Here is a 19,379-nt window from a genome sequence, read left to right as displayed (position 1 = left end):
CATCTAAGAACTAGAGGAGCACTTCCCTCAGAGAGCCGGTCCATCTTGTGCAGCTGAGACTTAACTCGAGGCTTCCACACCTTTCCTGCCTGCTAAATGTCAGCCGGGCAGATGAAAGGGGATGAAAGGGTTTGTGAGGGCTCTGTGGAAGCGCTCAGGTTAGCTAGAATCTGTGTTCCCTTTTTACCGACACACCTTGTGCTTTTCTGACGGATCTTTGTAGGATCTTGCCATTTTTTTTTACTAGTTTAACTTTATGTTAAACAGAAAAAGTGCATGCAATAAAACCCAATAAATAGCTTGGTAACAACCCACCATGTTAATGTCACACAGTGCTACTTTTACAAGGTATGTTTCTGCAGATGTGAATGACAGGAGTCAGACAGCCAATGCCATTCATTTTGCAAAAGTTATCGATCAGTTACGTCCACTTTCAGTGTTATAGTGTGCTAATCATTTGGACAATAATAGCGTATTCACTGTGCCTGCATTTGTCTGAGGGTGTTTCTTTATGTGTGTCACAAAGCTGAGTCAGTCCAAGTTCCAAGTCTATAGTTCTGTGTGCAACTTTGGGAATATGTGAAAGAATCTAATACATGTTGGTGTGTGTGTGTGTCTTGTACCCTCTTCTCCAGTTGTGCCATCTGCTCCTTGTAGAAAGCATCCAACGCTTTCAGCTGAGCATCTTTCTTCTGTAGCTGCTGAGCCTGAAAAATGAAAAATAAACACACACACAGACACACACACACAGACGGGATTAAACTCTCTGTAATACTACGTATTATCCCTATAAGGTAGAAGACCAGTCAAGTGTGCATAAGAAATAATGAACTTTTTTTTCTCAAATCTTAGTAATTACATTCACTTAGTAATAGTAACATGATACAACAGTGTGGGCTACATACTGTGGGTCTGAGGAGGGCAACACAAAGTGTGTGTGAGTAGGAGGGAGGGAGGGGCATGTGATTCTAACATTTGTTTACCTTTTGGTATTCACAATTTAAAGTTTTCTTTACACAATATTGTTTATAGCACTAAAATGTCCTTTATGTATGTTTTTATATACGACACTGGATCCATAGACAAATAGAGACAAACAGTAAGGAAAGATGCATGCAGGACACATAGAAATAGAAGAAAGAATAAGAAGGAATGATGGATGGATAAGGAAAGGTAAACATATATGTATCATTTCAATGGACTGGCAGAAGGGATAATAAAACCAGATGACACCTTGAAGATAGGGAGATGTGGAAAGAAATGAATAGAAAATTATCAATACATCTTTATTCCAAGAACTGAAAGGCTCATTGGCAATCATCAGCAAAGACATTTTGTAAATGGCCAAGTGGGAAAGTAAGACACTGTGATCGTTAGAAAGCAGCAGGATGGAAAGATGGATGGTATGGATAAAAAAGCAGGAGGTTAAAGTGAGCTTACCATCATATCTATCTCATCTGGAGACTTGAAGTTGGGAAATAGAAAGGGAAAGAGAAAGGGTCGAAAAGGTAAACACACAAGCAGGTTAAGAAAAGAAAGCCCACATAGGAGGAAGAGAGAAGCACAAATGGTAAGAAACACACAGCAGCTTGGCGTAGGCCTGTTAAATGGTTATTATTTAAATTGCAGTAAAAAAATGTATATTAGTAATTGAATAATGTTATTAATCAGATGCAGCTCCAAGAATACAATACTTTTGTTTTCATTCTTTAGAACATGTATGTAGTATTACTTATTGAACTCCCCTGTTTTTGCTGAACCAAGCAATAACAAGTGGGGATACATTTGTAAAGTAAAGATTAATTTAACTGACCATGGTGCAGTTTAACCTACTACAGTAGCTATTTGCACTCATTGTTAAAGTTTCAGAATGCATTATCTCTTGGAGATCCTCACAAGTATAGATATAGATTGTGTTGTGGATGTTTAGGAAGCATGCGTGGATTCTGGGTAGAATATGTATGTGTAATGTACAAACTGAAGAACGTTCTTTGTGCGGGTGTGTGTGTGTGTGTGTGTGTGTGTGTGTGTGTGTGTGTGTGGTGTGTGTGTGTGTGTGTGTGTGTGTGTGTGTGTGTGTGTGTGTGTGTGTGTGTGTGTGTGTGTGTGTGTGTGTGTGTGTGTGTGTGTGTGTGTGTGTGTGTGTGTGTGTGTGTGTGTGTGTGTGTGTGTGATTCAGCAGCATGGGGTAGATGCTAGCTTAGCTTCCAAATGACGCAAACTGGGTGCGTGTGTCACATCGGGAAAGTCAACATGTCGAACGTTTTAATGAGTATTTCTGAGACTGAGTCAGACACTATCTGAAGTTCTGAACCACACTAATGTGCTAACTCTAACACATCTGGTACACCCAGCACATGAATGCCAGTCAATATTTAAAAAGCAAATTCAAAAGGCACTATTGTCCCAGACTAATGGCACTGTGGCACTGAACACAGCATCAGCACAGAAAAGTGAAGAGAGTCTACGTGCACACGCGAATGGAGGGAAGATTCATCATAATTATCAGGGCTGCTGAATCAAATCAAATCAGAGCTGATCGTCTGTGTTCCATAAACAGACCTTAACTGGGGAGAGACAAAGAGCGGGGGGGCTGCTGATTTGAGAAATACTTTCACTGTCGGGTGTGAGCTGCAGCTTGCGCTTGGTAAAAGGTAGAATACGAAACGTTTCGCGTGAGAATAAATAAACGGCTACACCTATGACATAGATTTTGGATTGTGTACTTACTGTACATCGCCCTAAATGTTGCAACAAGATTCACACCGTGAAAAATCTGTAATTTTGTATAATATAACAGTGCGTTTTATTTGGTCGCCTGCCAATGGCGTTATATCTCAATATTAAGGAAGTCTGCTACCTGCAGTTGACTATAGTTTGTATTGCAATCTTGTGACGGATCACAACTGTCATTGCGTTTGCAGCACGTTTCAAGGATGTCCCCACAAAGCGCACATGTTTATATCTTACATTATCTTACGTTTTTTACAGCTAATTCATTAGGGTTACGTTTTCAAAAACCTTGTCGATAAACATATTTTCTGAGTCACGTCATCAATGGTGGCTGTTCAACATTGAGGGCAGCAACTCCCATGATCCCAGGCTAATTATATTCACATTATCAAAGTCTAACTATTGTTATGTTCGATTGAAAGCCCCCTTGTTGCAGAAATGACATACTGTGTTGAATCAGTTAGAAAAAGGGACTGAAATGGTGTTATACATGTGTTAATTGTATATGTAAGACAAGAATCTGTTCGGTAAGGATTAGGCAGAAACTGAATGTATTTAATTAAAGAAACACTCAGTTTGCCTTCCTATCAGTGTCTATGTTGGTCCTGTTTTAATTTGCAGTCGGAGAAGAAACTGCAAGGGAATCACATGACTCCTCTGGTGTGTCCCCCCAGGGACCTGCGAGTCTCTGGTAGATAACAGCCAGCCAGGCGTGACTTTACACACAACACAGCACACACACAAAAGGATTGCTTAGGCTTATACACTCACCTGTCTGGTGGGATACCTTGGTCCTTAATTTATTCACTCTAACATGTCTGTTCTCATGTGTATCATTGAGTCCATCTGTAATTTGGTTTTCTATTAGCAGTAGCATATTTTATTTTTATTAAACTGAAGACTGCTGGAGCAGAGGGCTGTAATTCAGCAAAAATAACCATTGGATGATTACCATGGGATTTTAGACAGAAGTCAATAGTCCTTACAGGATTAAGCCTAGTCATTTTCATTACCCTCTATTGCCACTGGTAGATTAATTTTCCAGCTTTTAGCTTATTTGTAAAAGATATTTAGATGGATTGCCATTACATGTGGTGCAGACAATCAAGTTTGCCTTTAGGATGAATTGTACTCACTTTTGTAATACCTGAGATCTTTCCTCAAGCATCAGCTTCTTGGCCACTACTTTGGTTTAGGACCAAAACTAAATGCTAAAGTAAGATGACTAAAATGGTTTGTGGTCAGTATCAGCATGTTAGCTTTGCCAAGTAATACTTCCGTAGAGTATTTTTCAAATTGTCTTGTTTGCTTAAGGTAAGGTACGTTTATTTATATAGCACATTTCAGATGCAGAGGCAATTCAAAGTGCTTTATTTTTATTTTTATATACTTTATTAATCTCTGTGTGGAAATAGTTTCTCTGCATTTGACCCATCCTAGTGTTAGAAGCAGTGTGCTGCCATTTTGAACGGCGCCCGGGGAGCAGTGTAGAGAACGGTGCCTTGCTCAGGGACACTGAGTAGCACTTGGTCTTGCCGGGTCTTGAACTGGTGACCTTCCAGTTGCCAAGCCAAGTCCCTATCGACTTCGCCACCACCGCCCAATGATCATTATCACTTAATAGTAAGACAACAGAAAAAAACACAATAAATAAACATAATGGAATAACAGATTCATAAAAATCATGCATAAATGAGATACAAAATAGTTTAAAATTTTAATTTGGAGCATAACAACTGAACGCTGCTTCTCCATGTTTAGTTCTGACTCTGGGGACAGAAAGCTGACCAGTCCCTGAAGACCTGAGAGATCTGGATGGTTCATAATTTAGCAGGAGGTCAGAAATGTAATTTGGGCCTAAACCATTCAGTGCTTTATAAACCAGCTGCAGTATTTTGAAATCTATTCTTTGACACACAGGAAGCCAGTGGAAAGACTTCAGAGCAGGAGTGATGTGATCCACTCTCTAGTGTTAGTGAGGACTCGAGCAGCGGCGTTCTGAATCAGCTGCAGCTTTCTAACAGATTTTTTAGTGAGACCTGTGAAGACACCATTGCAGTAGTCCAGTCTACTGAAGATAAAAGCATGGACAAGTTTTTCCAAATCCTGCTGTGACATTAGTCTTTTAATCCTAGATATATTCTTTAGGTGATAGTAGGCTGATTTAGTAACTGTTTTAATGTGACTGTTGAAACTCAGGTCAGAGTCCATGACTACACCTAGATTTCTGGCTTTATCTGTTGTTTTGAACATTGCAGACTGAAGCTCAGCGCTCACTTTTAAACGTTCTGCCCTGGCTCCAAAAACCATTACCTCAGTTTTATCTTTGTTTAATTGGAGAAAGTTCTTAAACCATTCAAAGCTTATGGAAGGAGGTTGTCACTCAAAATCTCACGATACATGGCCCCATTCATTCTTTCCTTTACACGGATCAGTCGTCCTGGTCCCTTTGCAGAAAAACAGCCCCAAAGCCTGATGTTTCCACCCCCATGTTTCACAGTAGGTATGGTGTTCTTTGGATGCAACTCAGCATTCTTTCTCCTCCAAACACGTCTAGTTGAGTTTTTACCAAAAAGTTCTATTTTGGTTTCATCTGACCATATGACATTCTCCCAATCCTCTTCTGGATCATCTAAATGCTCTCTAGCAGACTTCAGACGGGCCTGGACATGTACTGGCTTAAGCAGGGGGACACGTCTGGCACTGCAGGATTTGAGTCCCTGGCGGCGTAGTGTGTTACTGATGGTAGCCTTTGTTACTTTGGTCCCAGCTCTCTGCAGGTCCCGGTCCCCCGTGTGGTTCTGGGATTTTTGCTCACCGTTCTTGTGATCATTTTGACCCCACGGGATGAGATCTTGCGTGGAGCCCCAGATCGAGGGAGATTATCAGTGGTCTTGTATGTCTTCCATTTTCTAATAATTGCTCCCACAGTTGATTTCTTCACACCAAGCTGCTTACCTATTGCAGATTCAGTCTTCCCAGCCTGGTGCAGGTCTACCATTTTGTTTCTGGTGTCCTTTGACAGCTCTTTGGTCTTGGCCATAGTGGAGTTTGGAGTGTGACTGTTTGAGGTTGTGGACAGGTGTCTTTTATACTGATAACGAGTTCAAACAGGTGCCATTAATACAGTTAACGAGTGGAGGACAGAGGAGGCTCTTAAAGAAGAAGTTACAGTTTACGAATATTATTAAGGAATACAAATCCCTCTTTGCAATGTTTACCAGCCTCCTTAGGCTTTTCAATCACAATCATTTAACTGGAATAAATACAATATTGTTAACATTAGAACATGATTTTATGTTCGTTGTTTAGAGTTATTCTAAGGCTTTACTCATTGGGAACTCGGTATGAGGACGGCTGGCAAACAGCTTTTAGGCGCAATACCGGCCCCTGGATTATATATAGTGTACTGGATACTGCCCTGAGTGACAGATTTTTTTCCCACTCATAAAAAAGGGGTATTCGTCGTGTGACTGTATGTGCTGAACCGTGACGTCCGAACCGTGACGGTACGGGACGAATACGGATACCGTTACACCCCTATGAGACATGAATGTTCTAAGTCTGGCTACCTTTTTTAGGTAATAGTATGCTGATTTAGGCTGGAGCCACATGAGGACGATAACGCAAACGGACCAAAATCGATATCAAAAAAGTCTTCCGTCCACACGCAATAGCCACCAGAACCGTGTCCGTTCACACGAGACCGCTCGAAAGCGCTGGAGACGCTGTAGTACAAATGCCGGGCCTGTAAGTGGCGCTGTACTCATGCCACAAAAGCAGCGAAGAAGACTTTCCGTGTATGGTTGCCATGGTTGCCCTTCTGTTTATTCTCCGCTGTGGACGTTCTGGCTCTTTTTCTCCCTCCCCGAGGCAAGCGTTTGCTCCTGCTGTAAATCTCTCCAGTAGTCCACCAGCAGATGAAAAAAACCCACCTCTCCGCCTCTTCCAAGGGACGAGGGGACCGTGCGGCAGAGTTTCAGTTAGATTTTTTTCCGCCGATCAACATGTCCGTTAAAGTTTAAATCTTCCGAACAAAATTAGGTAAGTGTCGGTCAGAGGTCTTCTTTGTTATTTATTGAGCTTTAAAACAAATTGATAACGACTCTATATAATAATATAAGAAGAAAAGACGGAGCCTCTCTTTTCCTCCCCCTCTTCTGACAGCCTGTGACGAAGGTGGCTTCGTCACTACGGACTGACGGCTTCAGGCCGGGTGATAGGGCACTTTGTTGGCGTGATTGCACAGTATATGTTGTCTGTGGCTGATGATTGTGTGCACCTGGTGTCCTGTGTTGTCTCCTCCCCCCTCACCTGTGTGTGTGTGTGTGTGTGTGTGTGTGTGTGTGTGTGTGTGTGTGTGTGTGTGTGTGTGTGTGTGTGTGTGTGTGTGTGTGTGTGTGTGTGTGTGTGTGTGTGTGTGTGTGTGTGTGTGTGTGTGTGTGTGTGTGTGTGTGTGTGTGTGTGTGTGTGTTGTGGCTGCAGGATGTGTGCAGGGAGAACAGCAGGATTGAAGCTGTGAACTTTGTGCCCATGTTTTTAATAAATGCCCACGTCGGGTTATATTTTTGGACGTTCTGCCTCTGCCTCCTTGCTTGATCTGGGCCGCTCAACGGTCAGCTTCACATTTGGTGTCAGAAGTGGGATTCGACCAAGTAAGGAGGTGAAAATTACGGAGGAAAGAAGAGGGACCAAGGAGAGGAACCGCGGCTGGGGGTGGCTGTGCCTGGAACGGATCAGGGGGCCACGGCTGTTGGGGCAGCAGGAGACGAGAGAGGAACAGCGTTTGCGGGTCGAGGAGGCGGACCCGGACCCGGACCCGGACCCACGAGACTGTAGAGACACTGTGCTTCCGGGGGAGAGGGGGAAGGAAATGTGGCGAAGGTGGCTTCGTCACTATGGACTGACGGCTTCAGGCCGGGTGATAGGGCACTTTGTTTGCGTGATTGCACAGTATATGTTGTCTGTGGCTGATGATTGTGTGCACCTGGTGTCCTGTGTTGTCTCCTCCCCCCTCACCTGTGGCTTGTTGTGATGATTGGAGTGTGGGTATTTAGTCTCTGTTGCCCTGTCTGTTGAGGGCTGGATGTGTGTGAGATCCTTGTGGCTGCAGGATGTGTGCAGGGAGAACAGCAGGATTGAAGCTGTGAACTTTGTGCCCATGTTTTTAATAAATGCCCACGTCGGGTTATATTTTTGGACGTTCTGCCTCTGCCTCCTTGCTTGGTCTGGGCCGCTCAACGGTCAGCTTCACACAGCCCAGCAGCTGATCTCTGAGCGGCAGAGGTGGGGAGAGGCAGGGCTATTGCTTCAACGTTATCAGGAAATGATCGTATAGACGTAAACACAGAGCCGTTTGCCCCCTGTGACGAATATGGCTTCGTCACTGTGGACTGACTGCTTCAGGCTTTGTATATTGCACATGTGTTTTATTTTGAAAAGTGTTCTCTTTCCCCATGTCTGTTGCTGTTGATTGTGTGCACCTGGTGCCCTGTGTTGTCCAGAACTACGTCTAGATTTCTCACCTTCTCTGATGTATTTAGTAGTAGGGCTTCTAGTTTAGCGCTCACTTCAGCCCTTTCCTCACTTTTGGCACCAAAGATAATTGTCTCGGTTTTGTTTAATTGTGGGAAATTGTTGCTCATCCAGCTACTAATTTGTTCCATGCAGTTGGTGAGGGATTGTAATAAGGTTCATGGCTCAGTGTAATAACGTCAAAATAAAGCTATTCTCATAATCTAATAAAAGGTGCTTCATTGTTTCCATCCTCATATCCTTAAACCTAGGTGACGCCACACGACCATCCTTTACCAAAGGAAAGGTCATGATGCCATCCCACAATTCTTTGAAGCACTAATTCCAAAGCGACGTGCTGTTTGGCCATCAAAAACATCAGTCAGTGCTGTTTAAATGCACCCTGGATCAATTAAAGACATCCTTTTTTTCCAAGGTACTCCTTTACATCTTTCCTCGATTTTTTTTTTCTTCTTGGACTTCAAGAAAGATATATAGAATAAATAGGAAGTAATGTTTTTTCACTATTGGAGCTTGTTTCATTCAAAAAGAATAAAAATAAAAACCTATAAAACGTTTGTACTATTCTTTGTAGTTTTTATCTACTAATGGCTCATTGGCAGCCTTAGTTTTGGTAGTATTGGGACAGTTTCAATCCTCCAAATGATTCCCCTTTTTCTCAACCCTTTACCCAGTGCTATGCCTGTGTTTTGTATGGTGTCACATTAACCATCAGTATGACAAAATGATCCAGTTTAAAAGAGAAATTATGTTTGATGTGATTCTTGCAATGCTGTGTGAACATTTTAGGGGGATATTGATCTTAAACGTGCTATAAATATGTTTCATTTTATCCTGATTAAAGACAGAGCATGTGTACAATGTAACTACATAATAGATATTTAAAGCACCATTATGATCACAATAGACAAACAACGGTATTGTGTGAATGTCTTACAAGATTTACTTTTGTCATACAGGATATCAAATTCATTCTATTCTGACACGTTTTCAAATTGCAGGAAAATGTCCTTAATGAATGAAAATAAAATAGAGTAGGAACTCATCCAGTTGACAAGGTCAGACAGGAAATGCAAGAGACAAGAGGAAGCCTAGATACGTAACAAATGTAAACAAGTGCAGAGAAAAACATCCTTAGTTATTAAGCAGGTGCATAATTGAATACGGCAGCTGCTAGCCATGAGCCAAACAGGAGATTAGCTTACAAACGTATTATCGCACATTCTTCCTGCTCTAGACACCTTCTGCATATGAATCAATTCAGATCACAGCAAGAGGTGTGAAGCATCTATTTAGAAGTGAAAAAAAATGTGCTAATGTGATAGACAGGAAAAGGGAAGAGAGAGTAAGTGAGGTATGAGCTGAAAAGGATGAGGGAAAAGGAGAGACGGGATAATGTCACAAATAAATGACAAAGTGAAACAAAACAAAAATCACAGCAGGAATGAGGGAGCGTGCAGGAAGGAGAGATGAGACCTTTTGTCCTGGAAACTCACTGTAGAACTTTAAATCAAGCAGAGAGATTTAAGCAGTTGTTTGCAATGCAGTTTCACTTGTTAACTGGAGATACCTTTTTAGAAAATTGTGACAGTTCTTCTAACAATCTAAAAGCTCTAAGCTGGAGACGGAGCTTCTGTGAGATAAACTTATTTCCTGCAGGTATAAAAATACTTTTAAAAGATTCAAGAATACGATTTTTTGATTCTGTAAAAATTGGGTTGTCATTGAAATTGATGGATAAAGACTCCTAATGTTGGTTTTTAAAAATGTCTTTTTAATGCTGAACTGCTCATTGAAAAACGGATATCCTATATACAGTACTTGTGTACAACCAAAGGTAAGGCCTGTGTCTATAGGACCTGACACACCAGGCCGAAATCGGCCGTTTTCGTTAGTCGGACGACGAAGCGTGCTCTGTCGCCCAAACTCAATTTGGTGTGTCCCGCACCGTCGGCCGTGACACGCCTTATTTGGCCTTTCATGGCCGATTCAACATCGGCCGTGCGTCAGCCACGGGCAGTCGGACAAAGAAATCACTCTGATTGGCTGTTCAGCTCGCGAATCAGTGCATGAGAAGCAAAACGGTTGCTTAAGAATGTCTTCCACAAGCAACACTCCAATGGCTGATAGCTCCAGTACGGCACGAAATATGTTTTCGATGGACGAGAGTGAAAATGGAACGCACACGCTATTTGTTGTTTGTTTAGATCACGTAGTCTGTTCTTCTTCTCTGTCTTCCGGTTGTTGCCTCTTTTGAATGACGAATACATACTACCGCCGCCTGCTGGTAAGGAGAGTTATTGCCACTCACGCATGCGCAGTTCGTACGTGCTCGGCTGAAGTCTTTACGGTGTGTTCCAGTTCAACACATGGCCAAGAGAACACAGCGAGTTCTATGGTGACTGCTTGGTGTGTCAGGGCCTTATAAACTCGAAACAAAACTGCTTGTAGGTATTACCAACATTTACAAGCAGGCAATGTTTATTTGTGTCTGATGCAGCACAAGGCTCAATCTCCATACATCGTAGACTGACTAATTAAGGACTAAAATAAAATGTAGTATTGTCAGTTTCATTATTTTGTTTGCTTATTCTTTTTTTGATTAGATGTTTTTTATTGAAATGTCCCTATTTTAGACTCTTTTGTTTAGGTTAAGTTCTTGCATGGCTGCCTGTGTTTAGATAACAGTTGAGAATACCGGCTTCTCTTGTTAGAAAGGATTTCGTAGGGAAATATGCCTACATTTCTCACAGAAATGTCAATTTATAAGTATGTTTTGGAAATGTGTTTAAAAAAATATTCAGATAAGCACAGTGGTAACGTAAGTGCATTTACTGTAGAACTGTACTAAAAACAATTTGTAGGTTATTTTACTTCGAGTATTTCAATGTACTTCTTATTTATACTGTATTGCACCACTACATCCATCCTACATATTTAGTTACTAGTTATTTTACAAAAAAAGTACAATCCTGTTCTGAACTATACAACAGTGCAGAAACACTTGTGACATATTATAATATCATCGCTCTGAAAGGGACCATCCTGCATAACAAGTTTTAAATGCTAATAGTTTAGGTATATGGTAATGATAATAGCTTTGAACTTTTACTTAAGAAAGATTGATATAGCAATTCTATAACTTTAGGCGCTAGAATGGCACGTACAAACAAAGCTTATACCTAATTAAACATGGGAGAAATATAGCCTCAATGAATGTCTAAATCAGACATCCTAAAACCAAACTGTAGCTCAGGGGGTAAATGCATTAATCTACCAATCACAGGGTCAGTGGTTCAATCCCATCCCCTGCAGTCAACATGCCAAACAGTTGGAGATACCCAATCCCAAATGGCTTCCGTACGCTTGTCTACGGTATTTAAGTGTTTTACAAGTTGTTTTGGCTAAAAGAATCAGCTAAATAATGTAAAATGGAGCATATTTTTTTACAGTGCTCAGTACACCGCAGGTTTTGGAAGCTGCGCTGTAAGGACAACAGATGGCAGCTGGCTGAGCTGTTAGCAGTGATATCAGCAACGGAGGGCCAACACCATGACCCAGTACAGAAGGAGCCACGAAGAGAGCATCGGAGGGCAGCGTACCAAAGTTCGCTGCCCAAACACATGGAACGCCAGTGTTTGGGCTCGCTGGGACTGACAAGTATGAATAGACACTCACGCGTCTCACTCTTTCCCTGTGGGCGCTGTGTTGCCATCTGATAGCGGCAGCAGTCTGTTCTCCCCCTCTCTCTATTTACTCTGCTGCGTTTATTTAACACATAGCTCCCAGCGAGGCAATAAATTAGCTCTCAATAATAATCTGCCTGATAATTACAGCTAGAGAAATGAGTAGGACAATAATGGTCCTTCTTCTATTTATTTTACCCTGCCTACGGTCTCCGTCAAGTTGTAATTTGTTGTTAAACTGTATTTTATGATTCTAAAATGTGGTCTAATGTTACAGGGTTAGGGATATAGTGGTATGAAATTAGACCACTATCATACCTGGTGCATTTGCTTAGATAGCTACAGTATTTTAAACATTTTAAAAATCAGGGCGGTTTTACACATATTTACATTTAAAAATGGTTGATACTTTCAATTGTATTACATGTTTTGTTATACAAAACAAATCCTTTCCGTTTTTATTTCTTTAAGGGTTATTGTGGTTTTTGTTTGATTCATTCAAAAATCCCAAATTGGGATCAATAAAATCCTTCTTCTTTTAAGTAATATTTATTTAAATTGTGGCGCTTCAGCTTTTATGGAGGTAAACATTTATTTAATCATCCAATGCAATTGCTATTCTACTTTGCTGAACAGGTCCTTGATCCTGTCGGCTGATGCTCAACGTCAGGCCGAGTTGCATTGGACAGTCAGGTTATCATTGATGTCTGTGATAATTAAAGACTTAAGAACAGATCAATATATTTAGATTGTAAATGGACTGCATTTATATATTACTTTCCTAGTCTTGCAGGCTTTACAACACAAAGGCTTCCACCTGCTCATCAGAAGGAATAAACGTTCACACACACTTTGTGGCCGTGCCATCGGGAGCAGTTTAGGGTTCAAAATAGATTTTTGAATCTTGAAATATGCATCCAGTCCAGTGGCCCTTCACAGTTTACCCATCTATATACTAGAATTACAGTTTAAGAACTGTATCATGTAACATCATTGCCCGTTGAAAGCTTCAGTGAGTAACAGCGAACACATGTGACTTTTTTTCAACTAAAGTGGCTTGGGACTAGTAGTTTTTGCATTATACAGATAAAAGACACTGACTTTTATTCTTTTCTAAATCTGTCTGTTTCTTTTGTAACAAATATTTACTGGACTTCATGTCCTTCTGCCTGCTCACTTAGCTCATTTTACAAGATTATCTTTGAGCACTCACAGCCAGTCTAAGGCCCCGGCCACACGAGGACGAAAACGGTCGTTTGCGTTACTGTTTAGTGTCATATAGACCGTTCGACCACACAAGGGCGACCGAATACGGCACTAAACGACTGCGGAACCGATAAGGGGTCCCAAGGTGGATAGAACGGCATACGCAACGCTCTGGGGGGTCCAACGGCTCCGTGTGTACACCCTATACCAGGGGTGTCAAACTCAATTTCCTTGTGGGCCACATCAGCATTATGGTTGCACTCAAAGGGCCGGTTGTAACTATATAAATATACATATATAAATACATAATATATATGAAATAATGTGTTATATTATATTATTGCCTTGGCATTGGATTATTATTGGATAGGGTAATAACTTCATAATTAACTAAGTCTGAAAGCAGAAGTCGAGGGCAAACAATTGAAAGTCTCTTCATGTCACAACATGAGATGCATTGTGGGACATGTAGTTTATGGGCAACGTGCTTCTGTAAAATAAGATAAGCTAACCTTTATTAATCCCCGTGGGGAAAAGCAGTAGTTCAACAGCAACAGGGTGAGATTGAAACACAGGACAGCACAGATTCACACAGATTAATAAAATTAAGGATAAATCAAAGATAAAAAAAGATAAATAAATAACTATAAAATAAGAAATTAATTAAAATGAACATATGTAGATATACTGTAAAGTAGTATGTAACCGTATAATAAACGTATTATAATATTCTTTGCAAGCTCTTGCGGGCCACATAAAATGAAGTCGCGGGCCGGATTTGGCCCCCGGTCCTTGAGTTTGACACCCCTGCCCTATACGATCATTTTCTGATAATGATGAGGCAATAGCCCCGCCTCTCCCCACCTCTCCCCACCTCTGCTGCTCACCCCCGCGTCAAAGTAAACTGCACAATGAATTCAGATTATTTATCTTTCTCTCGATATGGACCTAAACGCGAGTGAAGTCTAATCTGACAGGGCGGAGACACCTCTCAAACTACCTAAACTAGTTATAAATATGTTTATTTTTACTGTCGGCCGGGTCACTCATTACTGGATGAGCTGCTGCATGAGACAGACACTGACGCTGTCCGAAGAGAGGGAGGAAAAAGAGAGGCTCCATGTATTTTATTATTATATTATATAGATTCGTTATTCATTTGTTTTAAAGCTCAATAAATAACAAAGAAAACCTTTGACCGGCACTTTTATAATTTTGTCGGAAGATTTAAACTTTAATACACGTTGACTGGCGAAAAACTCTGCCCGGTTCTTTCGGCCCCCACCGCGGAGAATAAACAGAAGGGCAACCATGACAACCTTCTTCTTCGCTGCTTTTGTGGAGGAAGTTACAGCGCCACGTACAGGCTCCTGCATATGTACTGCAGCTTCTCCAGCGGTTGGAGCTAAATGGAGCTGTCTCGTGTGGACAGACACTATCCGTTGAATATTGCGTGTGGACAGAAGCTTTTTTGCGATTGCGTTTGCGTTAATCCTATGCGTTTAGCCATTTTCGTCCTCGTGTGGCCGGGGCCTAATAGCTTTACATGCAGAACCGTGTCAGTTCCTGCAGATTACAATTACTGATACCCTGTGGGCTTATCTGTACCTCACAAGCTCCCTCACCTACTTCGAAACCTTGTTTTCCCATCATTCTTACTATGTTCTGGACTTTTCCTCTCTTAACGTCTTTAGATTTTCTCTTTTACTGTTCTTACGCCTTCATACATTCTTACCTTTTATTTATGTACTAATCATGTATGAATTTGAATACATTTCCTATGAATAAATACAAAATTAAAGAAAAAATGTGTTTTGTATTCATACAGTGAGAATATTCAGATTGCTTTAAGGATGTAAATCCATTGGAATTCAAGTCGAAACCCGTGCAAAGCAAAGCAACTCATTTAACCTGTTTTTCACTCATCTAAACGGCATAATCGCCGTGTGTTACCATATGTTTGACTAAATAAGCAGTCAGGGGCGTACATGATAAAACATCAAGCCATTCACCAGCTCATATGTACAGCTATAATGAAGCATGTCCCCATCTGCTTCTCTCCGAGGTATGTGTGTTTGAAAACAGCTGTTTCTCTCACACACCATACCCAGAGTCTGAATGAGTTTCCTGAGTGTGTGTGAGACAGACAACACAGTCGCTCCATCAGCAGAGAACCTCTGGCTGATTACATGGGTTTAGGTACAAACAAGGGATACGGGTTTGTCCAATCAGAGACAACATCTGGCTCATTCCAGCAGGGCTGCTGCACAAACAAAAAGATAGGAGGAATACCAACGCTATCTCGCTTTGGAGTGAAGCTGACGCCTCAGATCACTGCTGGGAATCAAACATTTGGGATTCAGCTTAACTTTGGTCTTCTTTTTAAAGCGTTGTTAAGGGGAAGATTACTGAGACGTGGACAATCTCTGCTAGAGCGTTTGATGGGGTTTTGCAATGACAATTATCAAAAGAGTACAACAAAAAGACAAAATCAGCATTTTAACAATATTATTAGGTTATGGCACAATTTAGAGTAAAGATAGAAAAATGCAGCTACATTCTCGAAATAATACAACTAATGCTCGACCTTTTATTAAGTTTACATCCTTAACCCCTCAAACCGTGCAAATTCAGAGCAGATATTTAAAACAATGGATGGTATAGCAAAATCTGCATCTCCATGTACAGGAAACTCATTATTGCACCATAAACAAAAAATGTTTGCATAAAATAACTAAATAACTAAATGATGTCATCAGGGTCATCTTGGCATTGGCCTTGAGAACTTTTAAACATACTGGGACTTGGCTTGGGAAAGGGTTAGCCACCAATTTAAGTCCTGATTGGATTAAAGAAAACTGGGTGGACTGCTGGAGATGTGACAGTTCGCCTCCTGGAAACTGCTGAGGTTCATTTTGAAAGAGGTGGGCCTGTATCGGGAAAGGGAGTCTAATGTAAAATGCTGTTCAATTGAATCATGGGAGTAGGGCTGGACTGGGACAGCAAATCGGCCCTGGCAATTAGACCCAGACCGGCCCAAATCCATAAAACAAACGAATAGTAGCGGTTCCTGGCAAGAAGAATAACTCAGTATAATTTTTAAAAAACGCTATTATTATCCTTTTTACGTACCAGGGGCAAACAAAACCCCCCCCCCCAGAAGAAAAGTTTTAAAAATAACCCCTTAAATTATGACTTCTAGTGAATGTAGGGGGGGGGGGCCCTATAGTGCCCTGCCTCCCCTTTCTATGACAACACAATAGAGATAGGACCAGATGAGTCTACAGGATGAGTCGACGGCATCTTTTTTATATACATTGACGCTTTAATTAAATGTTTCCATCCTTTTTTTAATCGCTGTAATTGTATTGCCTTTTTCATCTGTACACACGACACCTATTGCACGTCTGTCCGTCCTGGGAGAGGGATCCCTCTTCTGTTGCTCTCACAGAGGTTTCTTCCTACTTTCCACTGTTAATTGTGGGGTCTGTTTTGGGGAGTTTTTCCTTGAGCGCTGCAAGGGTCTAAGGACAGAGGATGTCGTAACTGTAGCTTAGTCCCCTCTTCCCAAGCACTTTCACCACATCCACCACACGCTCCAAAACCTGACGTCTCTTTCGGACTTGTTCCCTATGAGCAGACATCTGACTGCCAGCAAACATGCTTTCGATGTCTGCTTCAGAGCACCGTAAGAAAAAAGCTTCAGCACAGGTTGAATGTGTAAGGCTCTTTTCGTGCTCCTCTGTACGCTGGTGTGCGTGCCTCCAATCTGACATTCCAGTTATAAATGTGCCAGTGTCAGTCCTCTTCCCAAATGCCAGACATACAAAACAAAACAACATATGACGTCCCTTGCAATATGTAAGCCACTTTCTGCTGGTGCCATCTTTACAGGTGAATACATTCTGCACAACTGGATTTCTGGTATGTTGTTGTGGGTGCTGTTCTAAAAACATCTGTAACATAAATGGCTCGGGCGGGCAAAGTAATCTATGTCCTCCTGCTCTTTGCTCTCCTCACTCTCGCTGACACTCTCCTCCTCTGGGGATGCTACCTGGCTCAACACAATGATACAGAATGAATAGATTCCCTGATAGAGGTCCATAGAAATAGGCATTGACATAACAATACCACACAGTTAATGGTGAAAACTACATGTGTGCCTCCATTTTTTTATCTATTTCTATATTATTCATTCTATATTGTCAATCAAAACTACCACAAAAAGCTGACTATAAAAAAATGTTCAGGTCCCAAAAGACCACTGTTGCCCTTATAACCAAATAAGTAAATAAACTAAACAAAACAAGCTGCCAGCTGACAGTAATTGTTCATGAATGGTGGTTAACAAAATAATGACATTCTTTCAATGAGACAACGTATCAGAGTCCCATTAAGCTATATTTTAACTTGCCAGGGAAAACCTAAAAAAGCCAGCTTACTAGCTTGTAGGCTAACGAATGTTTCTCTTATAATATTTGTCTTATTAGTGCTTCATCAAGGGGATATTAATGGGTTCCAGAACTACAGAGTATCATAACCTTAATAATAATATTTTCCTAATTATCTTAGCTTCTGCTTACCGCGAGTTCTCCTCCCTCTCCCCACTCGCGCTGATCTCTCTCCCTCTCATCATCTTCCTCACCACCAATATCGGCCACGGGTGCTGAAGATGGACCTGCACCTGTACTAAACATGTCGGTTATTTTGACACAAGCGGCAGCATCAGCACGAAGGGCCTGCTTTTTTCTTGCCCGCAATTTTTCTGCTCCCCCTTTTTGCTTGGTCTTCGTCTTCGCCTTCTTTTTCTTTTTTCGAAAAAAAAGGCAGTTTGGCTTCAACGGCCGACTCGCTGGGCCGACTCACCTCCTGGGGGCGTGATTTAATGATGCACACCGAGCGGCCCAAAGCGGGAGGTGATTAAAGATTTGATTGGGCCGGCCCAGTGTCAATTACTAAAAAAAATTAAACAGAGGGCCAATCAACCCATCTTATGGGCGGGGATTTCAGAAAAAAAGAAAATGACGTGTCGGCCCAAAAGGCACGTCGGCCCACCGGGAAAATGCCCGGTATGCCAGATGGCCAGTCTAGCCCTGATGGGAAGTTTCCAATCGTTTTGGAAGTTGGACCCAAGTTAAGGACTAGAAATATTGATATCTCTTTTGCTGCTTTAGTTTCTTATAAATCCACTGTAAACGTTCCAACTTTCGTAAAAATATCTTAAAATACTTGTTTAAATTGTTTTGAATATAATGCATTAACCAACAGAAAGTAGTTTGTAAAAGAAATACAAGAAGCATGTTGTATGTCAATCTTCATTCATTTCTCATGCATAACTACAGTCAGTTGGCTCTGAAATCTGCCAAAACCCAAGTGACATACAGTCAACGCTGTGCCTGAACGTATCCATTGTATACTTTTAAAAATGTAACCAGGTATGTAAAGTAAGTAGCAGTGTAGTATTTTACTTCAATAGAGAAAGATGGCTAAATGAACTGATTCTACTACATACGTACACACTCGGAGAAAGAGTGTTGTTAAACCAGCAGAGAGACAAGCAGACACACAGCTAGTTACTATAGTGACTGAAACTCAAGTGTTACCTCCTGTGGAACAATTATTTTTGACTGATATTCTTTCATCCCTAAAGCAGGTGAGACAACGAACGTCTACAGCGTTTGGCAGAATTCACCTCGAGGTTGAAAGTCATTTAAACTTCACGATAAAATGTTCTCTGTCACTGTGGCACTCCTGAAGCAATAAAAACAATTGGTGAGATGAAAGGTCATTTTTCAAGAGAGATTAGGTCAATCAGATTAACACGGGGGACCTGTGCAATAACATTTGTGACTGGCTGTTCAACAAGACAATTTCACACTTAACTTAATATAGTGCATGATGAGCAAAGACACAAAGCTGCAGACAGCGAGAGGGAAAGTGGAATAGGCTTTTGTTGCCATCTAGTGTCACCTGGAGGAACTGATTAGTCCAGCATTTTTCAACAGCTGCCATTGAGGAATAACACATATATATATTAAAAAAAAGCTACTCTTCTCCTTGAAAATCTGGATTTGTATTTGTTTAGATAATGTGATTCTTGTATTACCTCTTGCATCATAATTCCACTGTGGTTTAAATGACAAGTTAAGTTATAATAACTTGGAGAGTAGTGCTTGTAAAGTATGCATCTTATGGACCTTTAACATTTCAAATGCAGTA

General features: G+C 41.2%; 1 protein-coding gene across 2 annotated transcripts in view; it reads right to left on the bottom strand.

Moving 5' to 3' along the window:
• chchd6a (coiled-coil-helix-coiled-coil-helix domain containing 6a) overlaps window positions 1-19,379 on the bottom strand; it is a 123,309-nt gene that overhangs the window by 86,413 nt on the left and 17,517 nt on the right. The window contains exons 5-6 of one of the 2 annotated variants that reach the window (XM_071203638.1): window positions 1,441-1,464; window positions 624-707 (exon numbers count right to left, since the gene is read on the bottom strand). In XM_071203638.1, the coding sequence (XP_071059739.1) occupies window positions 624-707; window positions 1,441-1,464 (108 nt within the window). The remainder of the gene's footprint in view (window positions 1-623; window positions 708-1,440; window positions 1,465-19,379) is intronic. The other variant, XM_071203639.1, reaches the window with a different exon arrangement.

The sequence above is a fragment of the Pseudochaenichthys georgianus genome, chromosome 7 (genome assembly GCF_902827115.2).
Source record: "Pseudochaenichthys georgianus chromosome 7, fPseGeo1.2, whole genome shotgun sequence".
Lineage (NCBI taxonomy): Eukaryota > Metazoa > Chordata > Actinopteri > Perciformes > Channichthyidae > Pseudochaenichthys > Pseudochaenichthys georgianus.
The sequence above is the reverse complement of the archived record's forward strand: the minus strand, read 5'-3'. Positions and strand labels throughout refer to the sequence as shown.